This window comes from Girardinichthys multiradiatus, chromosome 13 (assembly GCF_021462225.1).
Source record: "Girardinichthys multiradiatus isolate DD_20200921_A chromosome 13, DD_fGirMul_XY1, whole genome shotgun sequence".
In the NCBI taxonomy this organism is placed as follows: Eukaryota; Metazoa; Chordata; class Actinopteri; order Cyprinodontiformes; family Goodeidae; genus Girardinichthys; species Girardinichthys multiradiatus.
This window is the reverse complement of record NC_061806.1, coordinates 25,236,362-25,259,485: the sequence shown is the minus strand read 5'-3', so window position 1 is coordinate 25,259,485 and position 23,124 is coordinate 25,236,362. Positions and strand designations below refer to the sequence as shown.

General features: G+C 39.4%; 1 protein-coding gene across 3 annotated transcripts in view; it reads right to left on the bottom strand.

Annotated features, from left to right (window-relative positions):
* Positions 1-2,066: 2,066 nt before the first annotated feature.
* dtnbp1b (dystrobrevin binding protein 1b) overlaps positions 2,067-23,124 on the bottom strand; it is a 45,283-nt gene continuing 24,225 nt past the window's right edge. The window contains exons 1-4 of one of the 3 annotated variants that reach the window (XM_047383318.1): positions 17,627-17,730; positions 10,242-10,409; positions 6,722-6,865; positions 2,067-5,025 (exon numbers count right to left, since the gene is read on the bottom strand). In XM_047383318.1, coding sequence (XP_047239274.1) covers positions 4,724-5,025; positions 6,722-6,865; positions 10,242-10,409; positions 17,627-17,672 — 660 coding nt within the window. In that variant the 5' untranslated portion in view covers positions 17,673-17,730 and the 3' untranslated portion in view covers positions 2,067-4,723. Of the gene's footprint in view, positions 5,026-6,721; positions 6,866-10,241; positions 10,410-17,626; positions 17,731-23,124 lie in introns of those variants that run through there. The other 2 variants (XM_047383317.1, XM_047383319.1) reach the window with 2 other exon arrangements.

The window sequence follows — 23,124 nt, the reverse complement described above, 5'->3', positions numbered from 1 at the left end:
CTTGTGTCTTGGTTCTTTGTGTCGAGAGGTTTTATTTGCATCTTATTGCAAATCAGCAACATTTAAATGGAGCCAAAAGTTCCACAGTCATAAAAACCATGTTATCTTTGAAATAAAAAGTAATGGACAAATCAGAAACATTGAAATGAATGGCCAGAAGGGCCACAATCCAATAAGTATTTTGTTTAAATAGGAGAATTTGAAGAAACAAATAGATTATTTCAATTTTTTCAAATCCTAGAAAAAAAACTTTAACTGTATTTCACCTTGCCCTGTGCTGCAATAAATACTGTTAAAATTTACGCTCATTAAGGCTAATTAAACAGACCGTAACATCTGATCGGTTAACCTGCAGAACAAGTCAGCTTCAGATCAATCACCTTTAACTATAACAGTAGTAATCCCAATAACTGAATAACCCTTCATATGTATTAGGAAAAAAAAATAGTTCCATAATTAAATATATAATAAATGATAAGTTAATGTATCATTAGGTAACAGTTGGAAATAAATTTAATTATGTCATCAAACATGTATTCTACAACCATTTCTCTTGGTGTATAATAGTATATGCTACAACCCATTAAGTTTATTTCAGCATTACCAAACAAAATCAGCAGGTGGGGCTAAAACTGCTGTTAAAGGTGATTGTATGATTCAGACCAATCAAACATGCAAAGGTCTCAAGCTATCCATCTTTCCAGCTTTTTGTGTGGCTGCTTGTGTAAATCACTAAAAGTTTTGTCAACAAATGAGAATCATATCATTTTTTTGGTATTTAATTTGCTAGGACTCAAATAGACCCTAACATCTAATTTGTCAACCAGCACAGCAAGTCAACTTTAGACCTTTACAAATTACGGTGTTAGCCGCTGCTAGACTGAGCCTCCCGCTCGAAACAGGAGAGAGCCACAATTTCTTAAAGGAAAAAAAATGTTAAATGATCCTAAAATATTTAAATAGGGGTAAAAAGTGAATTATATATATATATTTTAAAATGTATATCTTTCATTAACATTTATTTGGAGTTCACCTTGACCAATCAATTGTTAGGGTCCATTTGGCAAGCCATAGTGGGCTTTTAAATCATTTTAACAAGAAGTACTTAAATAATTGTGATTTTTCAACACATGACTTCAAAGTTTAATTTGTGATTTCATTAATTATGCTTTTAATGAATTTTTGACACATTCCATAAATATTGAATAACTTGTTTATTTTTAGTTGTAATTAAATTACATAAATATTTTTTTTGTTGCTTTGTGGCACTTTAAGACATCAATATTAAAAGATCCACTTCTCAAAAAAGCATTTTTTTCCCACACTAATGAATGTGAGTGAATTATGAGTCATCCCTACTTTTTTGTACTTTGCTTCCAAACAGTTCTTTGAAAGAATTTCTTGGGCTGCTTTTTCCGTGCAGTTTCAGTCCTGACGTTTTCCTGTTTTTCATATATTTTTTATTTGATTGTTAAGTTACATAGCTTTTGACCTTTGACTCTACCCAACAGACATCGTAGAAAATGTTAAACTTGATCTTTAAGGTGTTTTGTTACATACAGACCAGATTTGTCTGAATTTCTCTAGTTTGAATGTTTAGTAAAGGCCAGAAATAGTCCAGTTTTGCAGACATACAGTCTGAACTATTGATTAAGACGATTTAAAAGATCTGACTCCGTCAAAGCAAGTTGCAATGAAATGACTGCTGTTTTAAAACATCCACATATTAAACCACGGGAACAACACTGCAAGTCATAGGTCCGCCACTTAAGACCTTTAGGCATATTGTTCAAAATGTGAACTGGTAAAACAAATTAAATAAAAATCATCTAAACATACATTTGGGTGAACTAAATCAAACTAGGGCAAAAATGTAAAAACACAACAAAACAAGAAGTAGAATGAGATGTCCTCTTATAAGCTGCAAAGTATACAGAAACCCACTCACTCCATTAACCTGGAATGCTTGTGAGCTGCCCCAGTAGCTCTTAAAACGGTGCGCTGAAAAGTTGCTGTCATACATCAGCACTGACTGGTTACTATTCAAAATAAACCCACACAGCAACTTTGAGCCTCAAAAGATATTTACTCTCACCGTTGCATTGGTAATGCCTTCTGTCTCTGAGGAAAAACAGAAGAATTAATACATACACAGTAAGGTATTTCCTGGTTTAGGAGACACATTTTTTCCAAACATGCAGGACAATAACTCATTAATGAGCAAACAGGGACCCTTTAACTCAATTTCAATCTTGCTCACATTTGTTTTTCCCAAAATACCAGAGGAAAATCAATCCAGTCTCGAGCAGAAACATTTATTACCAACAAGTCAAGAAAATACACAGGTGGGAAAGAAAAAAATAATAATGCATTCACATTGCACAAATATTAATTTCTGACCCAAAAAAATAAAGATTTGGACACGGTGTAACCTTCAGGCCGATGTCCAGTGCATAGCACACGTTCCAAGATGGGGATTTGGTCCTAGTTCCGAAGAAATCTGCCCAAAATGTACAAGTAATAGGCAGTGGGTGACGTTTTTGTGTGAGCATGTGTCTGTAAAATAACTGAAACCAGCATGTCAGCAGTACAGTCATTCGGTATGACACAGTTTTCACTGGAATAAATTCAGAAATTTGGCACATAAAATTTTAAGCAAGTGAGAGCTGGTATTCAGATTTATCTATAATGAAAAGGAGAACTTTTTGTGCCCTCTGCAGGTGATGTATCGTCTAAATTACAAAAACAAACCTAACGTATACAGAAATAGCTTTCATTTCTTCTGTTTCAACACAGGTTTCTGGGTTGTTTTACACATTAAGTACACATCCTGCAGTGAGAAATTACAAAATGTAAAGTTGTATGGGTTGTTTTTACAATTTTATCAGCAAAAGTGTAGATTTGTTATAAAAATATGGATAGTTTTTCTGCTGAAGAGAAATTTGGTTCACTTAATTTTCATACATAAGCTTCATGAAGGAAGGTGGAAGAGTCACAATCTGGTTATAGCTGAAGGTAGTTTTTTTGTTTTATTAATATATGAGAGGTAAAAACACTATTATATGTTTAGTTAAAGTTTAAACAATGACATAACAGCTTCAAGATTTATGCACAATATATGTTTACCATAAAGCATGAACAAAAATGAGTTTAATGAGTTATTTGGATTACTTAACTATGGCCTCATTTCCTTTATCAGGAACAGGTTTTGCTCACTCTCAACATGCACAGATAAGAAACAGGACATCAGGATTCCCACAATTTGTCAGACTTAATTTTCCATACATTTCTGGATTTTTTGAAAATTTGAGTACCAATTATCTAACTTGACAATACTTCATAATCTTTACGTTCCACAAGTACCAAAATAATACAGTGCCGAAGGTGGTGTGATAAAGAGCTGTTTCACTGATTTTTTGGCATCCAATTTGAATAATTTTCATTTCAGATTCTTTCATTCTTAACCTCCTTAAATAAAGGCAGATTTTTAAAGCACTATCTGTGATAATTGATACCTTTATTATTTTTGTGTAAAATGTTTTTTTATTTTAAAAAATTGAGTGCTTTGTTTGCCATTTGAACCACCTTAGATCTTTCTCAGTTTGAAAACCACAAGTTGGTTTAAAGTTGTTTGTTTATTCATCATGTATCTGTGTGGTCTTACGCATAGACTCATCTGGATACAGCATACAGGTGCATCTGAACAGATTAGGTTAAAAAAGGTAATTTATTTCATCAATTTAGTTCATAAAGTTAAACTTTTATAAATATTTCCTTAAACACAGATAGATGTATCTACATTGTTTATGACTGTGTATACTAATAATTATGGTTCACAGCTAATTAAAACCCAAAATCCTGTTTCTCAGAAAATTTCAATATTACCAATGAAAAACATTGTTTTAAACAGAAATGTTATGATCAGCAGACATGGTCATTGACACCCTCCACAAGGAGTGGAAGACACAAAATGTCATTGCCAAATATGCTGATGGTTTACACAGTCCCGTGGTTTTGCAAAGTAATAGAAAGTTCTGTGGAAGGAAGATGTGTGGTAGAAAAGCTGTACAACTAACAGAAAAATTCGCAACTTTGATGCAGTAATTTATGGAAATGCAGCCCTGACCAAGTATTGAAATTTGTGTGCTGAAGATCCTTCTGGTCTTATGTAATATTCTTTTTGTCTGGGAAGCTGAATTTTCATTTTTTATTGACTGTAAGCAAATTAACAGAAATTAATGCTTGAAATATATCACTCTGTTTGCAATTAACCTGTAGAACGTTATGTATTAAATTACTGAAATAAGGGAAGTTTTTAAATGATGTTCTAACTTATCGAGATTCACATGTAATTTAAATAGTTTTCGAGATCTGAAAAATAATTAGAGCAACTTTCATACTTTTCAAGACTTTTTAAGACTAACCAGGAACCATAAAATACTAAATCTGATTCTCTGAAAAACCCTAAACTGTTTCAGTTCATACTGACCATTCTTCTAAATGGGGCACAAACATCTTGAACAAGATTAAATCAGATTAAATTTATAGCACTGGTTATTTAAGGCAAGTTTATGTGGCAGTTAGTACAACCTCAGTGTTATCTCTCTCATGAAAAAAAAGGTTTTTGGGAATAAAAGCCAATAAATTGAATAACATAGAATATATATCTAAATTTGATTTGGCAGCTGTGAGGGTTTACCCTTTAAATCAAGTCCAACTGTCCTCAAACCTGCTGCCTCCTCTTCTCACAGTCTCGACTGCTCTGATCATCCTGATCCTCTATGTCCGCCAGCACTGTGTCTGGGTGGACCTCCTCTTCATCCAGGGTCACTACAACAGGGGGCTTTCTCCTCCTTCCTCCTTCTACAACCCCACTGCCTCCTTGCTCAGCCTCCTCCTCCTCCTCAGTGTCCTGGCTGGCTGAATCTGTGCAGGTAGACGACAGGGACGAAAGCTTGTGTCGCAGCTCGGCCTGGGTGGGAACCTGGAGGCTGATCTCGGTTGTAAAGGACTCAACATCTGGACCTTGAGATTAACAGAAGGACTGTAAATGTATGTAGGCTGTAAAAATACTGAAAATGCTGCAGAAGTACCACCACCTTTTAGATTCTCATGTTTTTCTGTCAGTGATCTTTTCTCTTGAAATATTTCAGACATTTCTCATTTTTACAACCCAAAATTAATTACTATCTAAAGAAGGGCTAAAAATAAAAATTTTGTTAAAGTTGATGAAATTACATCATCGGCTTAGAGCTGTGAAATCATGAAACTCTCACCCTAATCCAAAAAAAGACTAGAAATTGGACATTTACTTGGATCTGTTCAAAAAATAGCGTGAAAAGTATTCATACTACATAAACTTTTTGACATTTTGTTAGAACAACAGTCTTCATTGCATTTTATGTGACTGGCTAAACAGAAACTGGTCATCCCAAATAAATGTTGAGAAGTGTGGTGAGCATTTGTATTCAGCCCCTTTTTACTGAGCTACCCTAACATAAAATCCAGTGCAACCAAACCTAATTGGTAAAAAGAATCCATTTGCCACAGAGTAGTGTTCCGTTTATCTTCCAAAAATGTAAATAATATGGTACAACTGTGATCTTGCCCATGTATGGCCATCCACCCAAACTGACAGGCTGGGTGAGTAGAGCATTAATATGATAAGCTGTCAAAAGGCTCAAAGTAACTCTGGAGAAGTGGCAGAAATCCACATCTCAGTTGGGAAAATCTCTTCACAGAACAACTAGTAGTTGTGTACTCCACATATGTCTCCTTTCATGGAAGAATGGAAAGAAGAAAGCCATTTTTGAAAAAAGTCATACGATGTCCTGTTGCAGTTTACAACAAGCCATGAAGGGGACGCAGGACACGTGGAGTATGGTGCTCTGGTCAGATGAGACCAAAATACAACTTTCTGGATGACATTTGAAATGCTTTTTAATGTGAAAAGTGTACACTGCAGAGCAAATTGAACACCTCAGCCCCATAATAAAATGTGGCGGTGGCAGTATTACGTTGTACGAACCTTTCCTCAGCAGGGACAGGGAAGCTTGACAGAGCTGATAGGGAGATAGATGATACATACAAGATAATACTGGAGGAAAACCAGTTAGATGCTGCAAAAGACCTGAGACTGGGTTGGGGCAATGACCCCAAACATAGAGCCAGTGCTTTTTAGACCAGTGGTTTAGATTCAAGTGTTACAACTAGCGAGTCAAAGTAAAGACCTAAATTTAACTGGTGTTGAAAAATTGATTTTCAAAGACGGTCACTATTCAGTCTGGCAGAACATCAGCTCTATAGTGGGGAAAAAAGGGCACAGTGGTGACTGCCCAGAAAGGTGGCTCCATAAAATACTGACTCATGGGGGCTGAATACAAATACAATTTCTTTATATTAGTTGTAAAACAAAACAAAAAACGGAATAAAATGAAAACTAGCCCTAACCCATTTTCCTTCCACTTCATTAATCATGCACTACTTTGTGTTGGTCCATCACATAAAACAGTGAAAACACATGCATAAAGTTTGTGATTGTAACCTGACAAATTATGAAAAAGGTCATGAATACGTACTTGGCGTAGAACTGTCGTTTATGAGAGAGTTTATTGCATAATGTTTAATTTAGGTGAATGACAGTTCACTGAATTAACTCATGTAAAGTACCCAACTCACGAGTTGTACCATAATTTATTGTACAGTTTTATTTAGTATTTACCTGTGACAGGTGAGGCGGCGCTGTTGTCCTCTCCCCCAGAGTGCAGGAAGACATCCAGAGCCTCGTGATCAGACATGTCCATCAGATCCATCTGCTCCAGCATGTCCACGTTCACCTCCATGGACGACATGCTGCCTATTGGCTCTGGACACGTGAGATCAGAGTCAGATATCAGCAAACATTAAAGTGCAGAGAATGCAGCAGCAAGGAGCTGAGTCCAGGAAGGGAAGTGCTTTGCTCTAAGTCAGAATCTTTACTCGCCAAATACAAATGCAGAAGGAAATAGCCACACACAAGCTGGATGGAGTTTGAAATGGGTAAGCATGTATGATTTATAAAAAAAGAAGAAACAACTGTGCTCTCAGTCCAAAGCATTATAGCTGAAAATAATTGAGTCATATGGGATATTATTTTGTGTAGGAAGGACAAAACACATAATAACTTTTAAAGTACAGTTCTCCAAGGTGCAGCCGACTTTTGACTAAGACCTGAAATCTGAGGTATGAAAGAGTTTTATACAGCAAGTTAAATCCTGGCTTAACGTTTGCACATTACCTCACATAAAAAAATCCAAATTATCACTTCAGCAAATTTTGGACATGCACCTTACAGTAATCAGTGTCTGAGCTGAATGTATCGAGGAAAAAAAATACTGCATGTCCGCTAAAGTGTTTAGAATCAAGCTTATTTTCTTATATATATATATATATATATATATATATATATATATATATATATATATATATATATATATATAAAGTAGACATTGTAAAGAAATTGCACTCATGTGAAAGAATGTTTTTCTTCAGCAACTGTATCTGCATAATGAGTTTAATATCAGAATCTTTATACCACTTTATGTTTATTAAGGCCGAATATGTTTATCTTCTAATATTTGGCAGGAGTTTTCACAAAACCATCAACATACCAACAGTACCTGCTAGAAAACAAGCAATAATATCATTTGCACTATGGCTTACTGAATTATTCTTGAAATATCTTAGAATAAGGCAGTGAAGGACACAGATTATTTAGAACTGAATTATTCAAAGCTGTGACTTTAACAGATTAGTGGAGTCATTAATATTATGTGTCAACTGCCTAAAAAGGATTATAAGTCCTGGTAAAACATGATGTGCACATACCAAAATTCTCCTCAAAAATAATAATTGATCATGTCTTAAACAGTTTTACAACAAGCATATTTCCAGTTTCTAATAAAATCATCTACTCTTCATCAGCTAACACACTCCTGGATTCACCCACTTGCAGGGGTGCAGAGCCTCCCTGTTTGCCATAATGGTTTCGCTGCATGCATCACAGACAGCTAGTCATTGCACTGACAGGATGGGGAGGGGGGGTGGGTTAGCAGGGTAGGGTGGCAGGGGGGCAGCAGAGTTGTAAGCACATAAGGAAGAAGCGACGTGATTGGTTGTCACAACAGGAATGATAGAAGATGCCATTTGCTACCATACCTCAAGGAAAATGAGGAGAGCAGAAGAGGGCGGCACAGGGAAGGAGAGCGGAATAAAGAGTCAAGAAAGAAAGAGAGAAAGGGGGGGGGGGTGTTATTTTCTATAGAGGCCAAGTCTCCCTGCCCTTTAAACTGTAGCACAAACACATACAGATTATACACAACAGAATGTCACACTGGGCTGGGCTTAATTCAAACCCTTCATGCATGCGTATTTTCTTCCTTTACTCTCTTTCTCTCCATTATGGTGTTTCTTACTAAACATTTTTAAAGGAAACAGGTCTAATTTATCCTATTTAATCCAGCCTCCTTCATGTGTAATTCCATATATCCTTCACCAGCTGTGCTGTGTAAAACATAAGAAGGATGACAGATTCCACCCTGTTCAGAGTGGTGTTCCCAGCACAAGAATGTGAATAAAACACAGTGACACGTGGTAACGTGGAAAAGGTTTTGGTCCTCTCCACTGAAAACATCTTCTCCATGAGACAGCGTCTGATAGGCTCCACTGTTAGCTTCGATGTGACCTTGTCTAAGAGGGTTCCCCTGCTGGGAGCGGCTGTTATTGCCTGCAGTGAGATTACACAGAGTAAATGTGTGTGTGTGTGTGTTATATGTGTATGAAACAAAAAGTAAAGATCCTTAAGACTAGTTCTTGATGACTCACTGTGTTATGGCATCAACTTTTATTCTCTGTACAAGGTTCCTTTCAGCTTCCCCGTCCTTGCTAAAGAAAAGAATCCGCACAGCATGACGCTGAAAACACCATGTATTACAATGGAGATAGTGTGTTCAGGATCATATGCCGTCTTAGGTTTCCATCACACAGCTTTTTACATGCAGGCCAAAAGGTTCATTTTCATCTTAAATGTTTGAAGCACCTTCTTCCACATGCTGAATGTGTTCCCCACATGGCTTGTGGTAAACTGCAAACAACGTTTTTCTGACAACAGATTCTCTCAGCTGATCTTTTGATTCCTGGAGCTCTTCTAGAGTTACCCTGGGTCCCTTGGCTGCTTCTCATAATAATGCTCTTTGGCTTGTCTGTCTTAGTAGGTTTGTAGTTATGCCATACTCTTTCTATTTCTAGATCATGGACTGAACAGTGCTCCATAAGATGTCCAAAACTTGTGGTATTGTTTTATCACCTAATTTCATTCCACTTATGCACTACTTTGTGCTCGTCTTTTACATAAAACTCCAAAAAAAGACATTGAAGTTTTCAGTTGTAAAGTGACAAAATGTGGAAGTTCAATATGCATGAATATTTTTGGAAGGCAATACACATTAAAACTGGCAAAGGTACAACAGTGTTTTGTTAACTAAACTTTCAGACTATCTTTATTGCCTTAAATATTTTCTTAGAAGGCCCGTGCAGTTTGCTTAGATAACACTTTGAAAAAAGAATCAATTTGTTTACAACAAGCAGTTTTGATTGACAATAAAACATAAACCCCATAGATTTTCTCCATCCTCCATCCCTAAGTCTCCTTCCTCTAGCTCCATCTCTCTCTCTTTCCCCACCACTCAACGATCTTTGTTCATAAACTGTTTCCAGGGGATTAACGGAGGAGGATAGATGAGTAAAAGAGAGAGAAGAAAAATCCCATTCCAAACCCCAACAGAGTCTGCAACATCTTTTAACACTGGATCTTTGCAGCTCCACATTTCAGCACATCCTTTCGGGAATTTAAGCTGACTTTTGGGAGCAAATTTTGTTTTAAACCACAGCAGCAGGATGTTATTGCAGTCTCATTGCAAGAATATATTTATATAGTATGATGACATTCTTCAAAGTAATGGCTTGAAGGGTAGATCCTTGTTACAGAGCCTTACTGCGGCTCAATACTGTGATATGCGACTAAAGTGGAAAGACTTCTGCTGAGAGCAACAGGACTCGGACATTACGTTTGATCAAGTGTGGCTTTGCATTCATTCAAGAATAAGTTAGAGTTCAACTACAGATTGCATCTGAACACAAAATATGCTGAAATCCCCTTATGTTTCCCAAATTATCCAAAGACATATATATTTTCTTCCTCTCACCTCTCCTCTCAGTGATCTGTAGGTAGCCAGTGGAAAGGTACTGCTCCATGTCTTGTTGAAAGGCTTCCTCAAAGAACTTCTGTCTCTCTTTCAGCTTCACCTGGGGTGTTGGGACCCCCCCTTGCTCGGCTCCAGGGACTTTCTGTGAGTGCTCCGCATCTAGCTCCACTGGAAGCACAAGAGATGTCATGCAAGTTAACTTTTTCTAACACGCAACAACTGTGTAATACAAAAATAGTGATTATGTGGTGCGCCTTACTGAAATGGGGAGAAAAACAGTTAAAGCTTAATGCATCTTTCATATTTCTGTGCTTTCTTGGAGGAAGATTCAGGAGGCAAGTCTGAACCCTGACAGGCCAAGGTCAATGGTTACTGAAACGGAACGATGTGGAGCATGGTGCTTTAAGGCATTCAGATATTCTCCAATTCACCCTGGTGTTTGTAACTCAATATATCTGCTGTAGGCTGCACAGTAGAGACCACTCTGACGTCTCGAGCCAGTAACCTTCATTGCTGCAAACACATCAGTAAACCAAGAAACAAGCTCCATCTGCACGTTTCCTCTGAGGCTCTGCAGCATCAAAAACGAGGTTCTGGATAGAAATATATTGGTGCTGTTGAGCAGCACAAACATCTGCTGAAGTGCTTTGACGGGCTCATGAGAAGATCAGACTAAAGATTAGACTAAATACTGGATTTAGGTCTGGACTTTGACTGGGGCATTTTAACATGTGAATATGCTTTAAACTAAACTATTCCATTGTAGATCTGGCTGTACAGGATTGTCCTCCTGCGGGAAGATGAACTTCAGTATCAGTCTAAAGTATTTGGATTCCCTGGTCCCATCTCATAGCAAACACCACCATGTTTCTCCATGGGGATAGTGTGTTCAGAGTGATGTGCAGTGCTTGTTTTCTGCCACACTTGCTACTCTGCATGTAGGTAACAACGTTTCAGAACAACTTCTGCCGTGTTTCTGTGGCTTTCTACTTACCACTCTTCCCAAAAGATCAGTTTAATTAACAGATTCTCTCACCTCAACTGTAGATCTCTACAGCTCCTCCAGAGTTACTATTGGTCTCTTGCCTGCTTCTCTGATTAATGCTGTCCTTACCTGGCCCTGTCAGTTTAGGTGCATGGCCATGTCTAGGTAGGTTTGCAGCTCTTGTCTTTCCATTCTTTGATGATTTGAACAGTGCTCTGTGAGATGTTCAGAGCGTGGGTTATCCTGCTTTAAACTTCTTCACAACTAGTTTTGACCTGTCTGGCCTGTTCCTTGGTGTTCAAGCCGTTTGTTCACTGACGTTCTCTAACAAACCCCTGAGGCTTTCACTTAACAGCTGGATTTACACTGAGATTACACTGTCTACATAAGTAGTCTTTTTATCAATTAGGTGACATCTAAAGGTAGTTGGTTGGACTGGATATTATTTAGGGGTATCCAAGTGAAAGGATCTGAATACACATGCATCGCACAGTTTTGGATTTTAATTCCTCAAATTTACAAAAAACCATGCATTATTTTTCCTTTACTTTTGTGTTTGTCTATCACATCAACAAACTCAAAAAATACACTGACGTTTGTGGTTGCAATGTTACAAAATGTTTAAAGGTCCAAATGGTGTGAAGAGTTTTCCAAGGCACTGTATATTTTTTACACATTTTGGGTGCTTTGAAAATCCATTTGGCACATATTATAATTTCATCTTTAAGACAATTTAACATAAGGCTGACTTAATAGTTAGTTGAGCGGTGGGGGGGCATATTTGTCTGAAAGGGAAGAAATTACCTCTGTGTAATGCGTTCTGACATGATGGAAGCATGACTTTACCGTTCGTGAGCGTAGGCCCTGATGTAGCCTGAAGTCTCGGATGGGATGTCTCTTTATTTTTCTCAACTTTTCTCTGACAGACAAGTGTTACATAAGACCACCCACTAACTGCAGCAAGAATCGGTTTAATATGCCAAATCAATATATGACCCATACATTATCTGTGAGTTTGATTTAGCGTGGACCACAAGATTTGAGCAATTTCAGAATAATATAGTTAACACACTGCTCCGTCTCTACTACAGCAGCATCAGGGACTGGACACCCTGACATAGGATAGAGTCCTGGTAAACTGTGGGCTATAGCAGCAGATGGACACACACAAAACCAAAGAATAATGAGCTCCCATAAGACTTCCCACTGTCATTCCTCAGAGACTTGGCGAAAAGAATTGTGCTCTTCTTTCCTTCTGTCATTTCTTACCCAGCGTCCAATTTATCTCATTCATCTGCTGTTTCATGTTTGTCCCTTATCTTTCCCCCATGACTCTGTCCTGCTTGGCTGGTGTGTTAGTGTGTGTGTGGCTCATAGAGACTGCTCTATTAGATTAAGGGCCTCAGGGAAGCTTTGTTAAGACTGTCAAGCATTGTGCAGGGTTAGTAGCAGCGGAAAGAGAAGGCATAATGGAAAAAGAGGCCGGTGTGGTTATTTATAATTAGGGCTTGTAGACAGACAGTAATAACAGTACAGTTGGATTCTGGGTTTTATTTTATGTGTCTCTAATCTAAATCTCAACCCATTATTTTCTTGCACTGAATTTGTATTCACGTTTTTGTTCATGCTGACTGAATTCAAACATTTATTTATTTGTCTGCCAGTCTGCACCATCATCTGTTCTTGTAATAAACTATATATTTCAAATTTTAGCTGGCTTTAATTGGTGGGTCATCAACATAAAAAAAAAAAAAACTTATTAGAGGTTTGATATATTTACAGAGTTATTCAGGTTGGTCCTGATGACCAAAAGTAACAAAAATGCTCTTTCGGTGTTACCAGATCAGGAGTTATCAGTCTAAGTTATTCAGATTTTTTAATCTGAGATGTAAAAAGGACTCCTGACTCCTTAAAAAACTGTGAAACATTTACATAGTTTAGAGAAATGTCCTTACAGTGCTTACACTCGAAATGCAAATATTCAATGGAAAATATGATTGAACCACAACTGAAAGAACACTTTCTATATTTTTTAAGTCCTAATGGTGGAAGAGCTCCTGGGCAGGAAGCCACATTGCCAGTAACAAAAACCACCACTGCTGCTGCACCTCTGAGAGCAGTGCTGGGATAATTTGTACAGCCATTCACTGATAATAGCTTACTTTTGTCTGTGAGGCTTGCTAGGCTGTATTGTAAGCCTTGTACATTGTCGTCTTTATCTTACAAATGTGGAATTTCGCTGTCAATTTAAGTGTTTATCACACTTTACACTTCTATTCACTATGAGAGACCTTGTTGGCTGCTGCAGCTTCCTGTCTGTCTACGTCATGTGACCTGGGCTGTATGAAGCAAGGGGTGCAGCCTGAGGGCCATACCAATATGGCCTGGCAGCAGAGGTGGTTGATGCAGATAGACTTTTTTTCTTTTAATTATTGTGAGATTTTTGCTGACAAATTAAAATACACAGTATTTATTTTTTAATAACAAAGCTTTATGCTTTATATTTTATAGTAAATAAGGCCACAAATATCCAGCAATTCTTATTGAAAACCAGACTTGGGTGCACCCAAATCTGGTTTTAATTCATTTTTCATAACTGTCTAAACATAGCAAGCCTTTTTGAAAAGAGAGTAACCCAAATACTGCACTTGCTGCTGAGAACATTGTTCTCAGCTGAGAAAATAGAAAACAGTCGAACCACAAAATATTTGCAATCTGCATGCATTTCCCTAAACATAGCAAACATGCAAAACGTTTTTATTTTTGGATCTACAATAATTTACCCATGCCTTTCCTACAAAAATCTATTGATTTCATTAAAATGTTGCATTGGTGATACAGTTTATTGGTGAGCAGTTAAAAACTTTTTTTATATAATAAAGAAATATTTTTCCCTTCCTTGAACCGCCACCTTAACGTGGTGAAGGGGTTTGAGTGCTCGAATGATCCTAGAGGATATGTTGTCTGGGGCTTAAATGCTCCTGGTAGGGTCTCCCATGCCAAACAGGCTCTAGGTGACGGGTCAGACAAAGAGCGGTTCAAGACACCTTAATGAGGACTACTAAATCGAGGCACGTGACGTCGCCCGATACAGCGGAGGCGGGGTTCCACCCTGGAGCCAGGCCTGGGGTTGGGACTCTTCGGAGAGCGCCTGGTGGCCGGGTTGCTCCTCGCGGGACCCGGCCGGGCCAAGCCCGAACGACAGACACGAGGCCATACCCCAGTGGGCCCACCACCTGCAGGGGGAACTGTGAGGGACCGGTGCAAAGAAGTTTGGGCGGCCAATCAAACGTCAAGCGTACCACGGCCCGGGCTGTGGCAGAGGCAAAAACTCGGGCCTGGGAGGAGTTTGGGGAGGCCACGGAGAAGGACTACCGGTTGACCTCAAAGCGATTCTGGCAAACCATCCGGCGCCTCAGGAGGGGGAAGCCGTGCTTCACCAACACTGTTTACAGTGGGACCCCCCTCCAGTTGAGGTCAGCAGCTCGGGCGGTGGAAGGAGTACTTCGAGGATCTCCTCAATCCTGCCATCACGCATTCCATGGTGGAAACACAGGCTGGGGACTCGGGGTTAGACTCTTTCATCACCCAGACTGAAGTCACCGAGGTGGTTAAAAAGCTCCGCGGTGGCAGGCTTCGGGGGTGAATGAGATCCGCCCTGAGTACCTCAAGTCTCTGGATGTTGTGGGGCTGTCATGGTTGACACGCCTCTTCAACATTGCGTGGCAGTCGGGGACAGTGCCTCTGGACTGGCACACTGGGGTTGTGGTCCCCGTTCATAAGAAAGGTGACCGGAGGGTGTGTTCCAACTACAGGGGGATCACACTCTTCAGCCTCCCTGGTAAGGCCTACGACAGGGTATTGGAGAGGAGAGTCCGGCCGATAGTCGAACCCCGGCTTCAGGAGGAGCAGTGTGGTTTTTGTCCCGGCCGTGGAACACTGGACCAGCTCTATACACTCTACAGGGTACTCGAGGGTACATGGGAGTTTGCCCAACCGGTCCACATGTCTTTTGTGGACCTGGAAAAAGCATTCAATTGTGCTCCAGGAGTATGGAATCGGGGGCCCTTTATTAGGGGCCACCCAGTCTCTGTACAAGCGGAGCAAGAGTTTGGTCCGCATTGCCGGCACTAAGTCGGACCTGTTCCCGGTGCATGTTGGACTCCAGCAGGGTTGCCCTTTGTCACCGGTCCTGTTCATAACTTTTATGGATAGGATTTCTAGGCACAGCCAAGAGCCGGAGGGGGTCTGGTTTGGGGACCAGAGGATCTCGTCTCTTCTTTTTGCAGATGACGTGGTCCTGCTGGCCCCTTCTAGCCAAGACCTACAGCATGCACTGGGGCGGTTCGCAGCTGAGTGTGAAGCGGCTGGGATGAAGATCAGCTCCTCCAAGTCAGAGGCCATGGTTCTCGACCGGAAAAGGGTGGCTTGTCCTCTTCAAGTTGGAGGGGAGTTCCTGCCTCAAGTGAAGGAGTTTAAGTATCTCGGGGTCTTGTTCACGAGTGAGGGAAGAATGGAGCGGGAGATCGACAGATGGATCAGTGCGGCGGCCGCCGTAATGGGGGTACTGTGCCGGTCCGTTGTGGTGAAGAGAAAGCTGAGCCAAAAGCGAAGCTCTCGATTTACCGGTCGGTCTACGTTCTTACCCTCGCCTATGGCCATGAACTTTGGGTAGTGACCGAAAGAACGAGATCCCGGATACAAGCGGCGGAAATGAGCTTCCTCCATAGGGTGGCCAGGCACTCCCTTAGAGATAGGGTGAGGAGCTTGGCCATCCGGGAGGGGCTCGGAGTAGAGCCGCTGCTCCTCCACATCGAGAGGAGCCAGTTGAGGTGGCTCGGGCATCTATACCGGATGCCTCCTGGACGCCTTCCTCGGGAGGTGTTCCAGGCACGTCCCACCGGGAGGAGGCCCAGGGGACGGCCCAGAACACGCTGGAGGGACTATTTCTCTCGGCTGGCCTGGGAATGCCCCGGAGGAGCTGGAGGATGTGTCTGTGGAGAGGGACGTCTGGGTGTCTCTGCTGAGTCTGCTGCCCCCGCGACCCGGTCCTGGATAAGCGGAAGACGACGAGTACAAAAGAAATATTTTTGCAGCTCGCAAGACCTTTCAACCTAAAAATCTGCGCTGCGTGACAAAAAGTATGGATACAACTGATATAGGGGAAGGCTGTTTACAACGCATCTGAAACTGGTCAATAAATTTTATTATGTTCCAAGTCAAGTGTTAGTATACTGAAGCAGAACAATAATGGTTTCTTTAAGTTTTTTCCACAAATAGGCTGAATTATTAACAGGTCATATCAAAACAGAGAGTAAACATGCTTACATTAGCCTAGCACTAAACTGCTTCTTATGAAACCATCTTCAGCAGATGCAAGGCACACTGCATGTGCTGATTCAAATATACGTTTAGAAACATGAGGCTTTCCTGATCAAACTCTGCTGGAACAAAATATCATTTGCTGTCAAAAAAAACAGGTAACGCAGTATCATGAACGTCATTGGTAAGAGAATTTAGTGGGACAGAATCATAATACTAATGCAAACCATGTAGTACTGATAATATGTAATATTTTTAATGCCATTTGAAGCCACTTATGTTTTAGCACTATATGCCAACATGAAACCCTTTTTGGCTGCAAGTTTTGGAAAAGATGCAGTGTCTAATCAATCCATAAAATAAGTGTTAAAATAAAGTTAAATGTGTTTTAATTAACACCTTAAAACAATGTGCATATACCCTCATTCCACATTTAAACTCTTCTATTGTTATCATTTCTATTATAAACAGCAAGCTTTATGTACTTTTCATCTGTTACTCTTCTTTCCAATCTTCCCCCTCTCTTCCTTGACTTTGCATGTGCAGCATCACAAACCACAAAGCTTCGTACATCCTCCTACTGCTGTGGCTACAGGAGCTATTTTTAGTTCCCACTCATTTAGGCAAAAGTTTCTGCTGATGAATTTCAATTCAAAGAGCACAAATAAGCATTTCTGCAAGGTCCAAGAAATTCTGCAGATGTAGGAGTGCAGCAGCTATTTTTAAGCATCCTCATAGGTAAACTTCTAATTGATATGGATCGGTTGTAAAAGAGGCTCACATCACAATGTTATAAACTTATATGATCTGACTAATGTGTGCTTGCAAAAGGGAAATGCATCTGGAGATGATTTAGAGGAGCGGAGCTGCATTGTTTCAGTCACATTACATAATGTCAAAAGTAATCTAACTGATGAAAGTACAGATGATAATAGAAATGTTACCAATGGGAAACAACTAAACTGAATTGAAACACTAGAAGGCAATTTCTAGATGAAAAAGGGACATATTTGTCATATAAAAGTTAATGTTAAGTTATAAATATGCAATACGAGTTTATGATTTAATGTTGTACTACCTGAGTTTGTGCATGCAGTGGTGTGTGGTGAATCTGTTCCAGCCATCCAAAAGAAAAAAACATGAAAACTACGTTTATGTTGGTCTGTTCACTTTGCTGGCTCTCATGTGTTCTATTGTATCAGTTTTCAGCTGGTTTTGTGTGCTGCAAATGCAGGAAGCAAAAGCCACAGGAAGAGGGGTTGAATGAGTGCAGGCATGTGCGAGTTTGAGACTCACACGTGCACCAGTTTTTTTCTGACAAATTGCAGATTCGAGTATTGACTATTCCTTGTTAGATGTAAATGATCTAACGTGTTTCCATTTATTGAGGTGCAGACAGCAAACAGCACTGACAGTTACAATGTGAGGAGGCACTAAAAAGTCACTGCAAGTGAAAAGTAAAGCAGATACTCTATTAGAGGTAACTTATGACTTTGGAATTCAACTGGAGTTTGAGATTTGACTAAATTTAGTCAATTTCTCCATGCAAAGGTGTTGAATTTTTAGAATCAAACAAATTTAGTCGTCACATCTCTTATCTGGTCTCACATTTCAAAGACTTTTTTAAACATCTTTTCAGTAGCATTTCTAAAGCATCAAACTAAATTGGAGTGCTTTTAGAATCCTTTAGAATTAGGGTATTAGTAGTCTGAGCACTAACAGGCACTATTTAAGCATATGCAGCAGTAGTGATAGGCAACAAGGAGCCAACCCTTTTCATATGGAAATATATAAGCCATCAGCAGCAGATTGAAGTTTGTGCTGAGCCTTTCATTTACTCTTCAGTAGTGTCCCCTACACATCAGGCGTAGCAATAAGCTGTGCCAATAGAAACTGGGTTGATGCCTTGAACTTCTTCACATTTTGTCACATTAGAAACTCAAATGTCACAGTATTTTTAAGTGGGATTTTATGTGATAGATCAGCATAGTGGATAATTGTGAACTGGAAGAAAGATGAATTTTTTTAATTAGTTTTTCATAAAAAATGAAAAGAATACTTTGCAGATGTATAATTTGCTAGAATTAAAGCTTCAAATCATTTGAGTTTTGTCTCCAGCTTTGCACTTGCAGAACTTTTGCCTATTGTTCTTTGCAAAACATCTCAGACCCCATGGGACTGTGTCAGTTTTAAAGTCTTGGCACAGTTCCTGGATTGGATTCAGTTCTGGGCTTTGGCAAGGCCATTCTAAGAAATGAATATTTATATGAATATAACAAGAGAGGACTGTGCCTTCCCAAGAAAAGGAAGAAAATCAGGGAGGTATTAGAGTCATTATTACAGGCATACATCTCACTTGATTTCAATGGTTGTGCCTGAAAGGCATCTGCACTTCCCTTTAAGGGACCCTAAGATGGATTCTTAGAGATCATGGGAGGAATATTTTAAGATTTTCTATTTCCCAGAGAGATTATTGGTGGTGGAGTAGTATTTGACCATACTGATAAGCTGCATTGATGTCATTTACGGTCCTATAGAACTGAGACCTCTCGCAGGCTTTCAGCAGACTTCCTCTAGTAAGACGTTAAAGTTCTCTTCTCATGGTTCGCTAGTTTTTTTGTGCATTTCGAAGATTGTTTAAATGATTCTGAAATTTTTCTTTACATAATTAGACCACTGTTTTGATTGCCATATACAATAGCAAAGAGGGCTGCTTTTCGCTGTGCGATCCCAACATTATTAGGAAAAGACTCCAGTATCTTATGTTTTGCAGAGAGGTGTGAGGGTGCGGCTTCTTCTTCTTTCAGGGTTATCTTGTTACCCCCAGCTTGCAGAGGAAACGCTAGCTTCATCCAGCTGATAGAAACAAAGTTGTTCTATTGCCTACTCGAATACCTAAAATTAGTTTTTCTTATGTTGGAAGATTAAATTTATTTAAATCGAGCTACAAAACACCACCTCCTGCTTTGATTGTTTCGCAGCTTTTATTTAAAATCTATTGGTTTATTTAAAATCTATTGGTTCATATACTAGTCCATAGACTAAGGAAGAAGTGGTAGAAAATGACTAACTGACTGGTTCATATTATACATTATTGTGTCAACGCCATCAGACATTTTGACAGAAGGGCTTTTCTTTACTTTCTCTAATGTGTTGATGAAAACTACTCCATCGCAGCTCTGGTTGTATGTTTAGAACCATTGTTCTGAGTGAAGGTGAACCTATGGCCCAGTCTCCTATTCCTATTCTCCTATTCCTCCAAGACAGCCCTGTATATCGCCTTATCCATCTTTCCACCAACCCTGACCAATTTCTCTGACCCTGCTGAAGAAAAACATTCGGACAGCATGATGCTGCCACCACCATGTTTCACAGTGGGACTGATTTGTACTGATGTGTCATGCAAGTCCCCCCCACACACACTTAGGGTCTTACAAGTGGTGAAAAAATATTTGTCTCATCTGACAGGAACACCCTTTCCTACATGCTTGCTGTGTTCTCTACACAAACTGTAGCAAACTGTGGCAAGCTAGAAACGGGACGTCTGAAAACTTCCTTTTAAAAATGGCGTTCTTCTTGTCAGTCTTCAAAAAGGTCAGATTTGTGGAGTGCACAAGCAGTGGTTGTACTACCCCCAGATTCTCCTACCTGATCTCTGCAACTCCTCCAGGGTTACCATAGCCCTTTTGGGTGCTTCTCTGATTACTGCTCTCTTGGCCCATCTTGTTGGTTTTGGTGGATGGCCATGTCTTTTCAGGTTTGCAGTTCTACCATACTCCATATTTATGACACATATTGACGTGCTCTGTAAGATGTTCAAATCTTAGAACTCTGTTTCATAACCTAACTCTGCTTCAAACGTCTTTACAGCTTTATCTCTGACCTGTCTGCTGTGTTCCTTGGTCTTCAATATACTGCTTGATCACTAATGCTCTCTTACAAACTTTCGAGGCCTTCTTAGAAGAGCTGTATTTATACTAAGATTATTTAGTCGTACCAAAGTAAAGGGTCCTAAATACCAATGCCCATGACATTTTTCAGATTGCTAATTGTACAAAATACCAAAAACAGTAAACTTTGCAATTATGTGCCAATGTGTGCCAATAAAATTCCAATAAAATCCCTATATTAAGATTTGTGGTCATAGGGACTGTAGATGGATTGATTATTTATTTGAAATTGAAGGGGAATCTGCTGTCTAGTTTGCCTTTAGTTTCAGCCAAAAATATCTGGGCTTGGAGCCACCTGCCTCTATTTCTGTTTCTATGTGGAAAGGAAAACTGAACGCAACAGAGAGAGAAAGAGGGTGCGGTAGTGATATGCAGCATGAATGTTGTTTCGGCCATCAGAGAAAGAGAACAAGCCCCGAGCTGTTTGTCACATCAGTGACATTTATGTTGCAGAATTTGATACCTCGTGGCACCAAACGCTGTGTCGCTTCTATGAAATAAAAAATGTCATAAATGGATCTACACTGGGATGGCATCTATGTTTGACTTAATGTACTTTGTCATCGGGGGTTTATAGTGGTTTTGAAGCATTCTAAAGCCCATTCTTTCTGAGTAAAAATTGTTTGTTTTAAGCCATTTATACCTGAAAACTAATCTTTTTCATCCAACTCTCTAAACAGATCAAACTATGTAGCGGACAAAATCCCTCCCTGTGCCATCCTTCATTTAAATTAGTTGTCTAGTCGGAGATGCCTAATTTTTTAAGACTGCACCACACATTTTGATGTCCAGGAAGCAGGGCTGACAGTAAGAACAGACAACCTCTTCTTTTTCTTAAGCCCTGCTCACTCAGCCGTGGTATTTTTAGATTCTGTCCGCCTCCCCGTATCTCTCAAGTGCTCAGGTTTCCGCCAAAGGCAGCCCCTGTGCTGTAAATAACACACACAATCACTTCACTCTCTGCCACACTCACACACCCAGATAAATGACTTGCAAGCTGCTGAACAAGTACACACGACAGAGAAATTGTGCATTTCAGACAATCTGAATGAACTTTGAGTAGCAGATTGCAGTACATGTTTAAGAGGCACTTACTCTTGTGGCTGAAGTGTGATTTATTTTGGAGCAATTCACTTAAATAAAGTTGTGTAATAGTCATATTGGGTAAGCCTTTTATCTTTCTGTTTCTACGTGTGTTTTCTTTTCAGTATGTAAAATCAGTTATCTGTTGCTAAATTGAACCCGTTAAGAAAAAACGTACCTAAGGTTAATGTCCAGTGATAAGTTATTGGAGCTGTAATACCTAAACTGCTAAATTCATGCACTCCTACAAAAAGATGCAAGACGGAGAATGTTTAGTTCTTTGTAGTAAAACAAAACACTGTCAGAAAACGCTGCGAGGTACAGGGGTGGTGGTATCATGTTGTGTTGCTGTTTTGTTGCATGAGGGACAGGTGCAGTTTACAAAAGATTTCATTATGTGGAAATATTGATGCAACACAACATCAGCCAAGAAGTTGTCCAATTGGACAATAAGGATACTACCAGATGAGTAGTAGTAGCTTAAAGGACTACATGGTCAGGAGGAATGGGACAAAACTCCAGAAAACCTTTATTAAAAGCTTGTGGAAGGATATCCAACATGCTTGATTCAAATTATACAGTTTAAAGGGAAATACTAAGGAAATGTACATAAACTTCTGTTTGTCTTTATTCTAGCTTTAAGCAACAATGAATAAATAACTGAGCTAAAACAGAAAAAGGGTGATTTAATGTAAAACAGAAAGAAATTAGGTACTGTATCTGCACAGTGTATGTACATCTGGATTAAACTGTACATGTGACTTTCTGCTTCACTTTATTGTTGTTTTTGTTCAAGAGGACAGTGCTAAGGTTGTAACAAAGTGAATTTTTTTCCTTGTGGGCTACAAAGTGCTCTGCATGCTGTGTGGGTGATGAACAAAGTTTACCACACAGATTTTATGCTTTCTGTGACCTCCCACAAGAGGAATTGCTTCTACCGTTTTTATTCACTTTTGGTCTGTCAACAGAACAGGTCCTTCAAAGCCAGTGTGTCATTATGGTAACATTTACATAATGCTGTTGTTGCGCGCCCACAGTAGCAAACATTAACAAACAGGAAATTTGTGTTGGAACTATTACATCAAATGTTTAAGTTGCATTGGACTTAAAACGTTAAATAGTTTTTTAGCACTGCAGTCATTTTTTGGACAGACATTTAATTTGTAGTGAGTTTCTTGGCTGGAAAACACATCAGTTTGTCTCTAGGAACATGGCGGTGTAGTGTGTCAAAAAAAATGTCTAGTTTATTCACCTCCTATTCACAGCTGGCTGAGAGCAGAAACTCATTTTCACTGGTTTGCAATCACATGAGTGTTTGTTAGGATGTAGCAGCAACAGTCCATGAAGGGAATCTGAAGATGGGTCCCATCAAAAGAAAATGAATGCAATAAAAAGGCTGAATACATCAGGAATGTGTTGAGTTCAAGTGTTCTGTTACCTCTCAATTACTGAATAGAAATATCATTCATTGTCCCACAGTGGGGAAATTCACTTGTATCAGCAGCAAAGTGAAAGGAAAATGGAAGTATGCAGATACACAAAA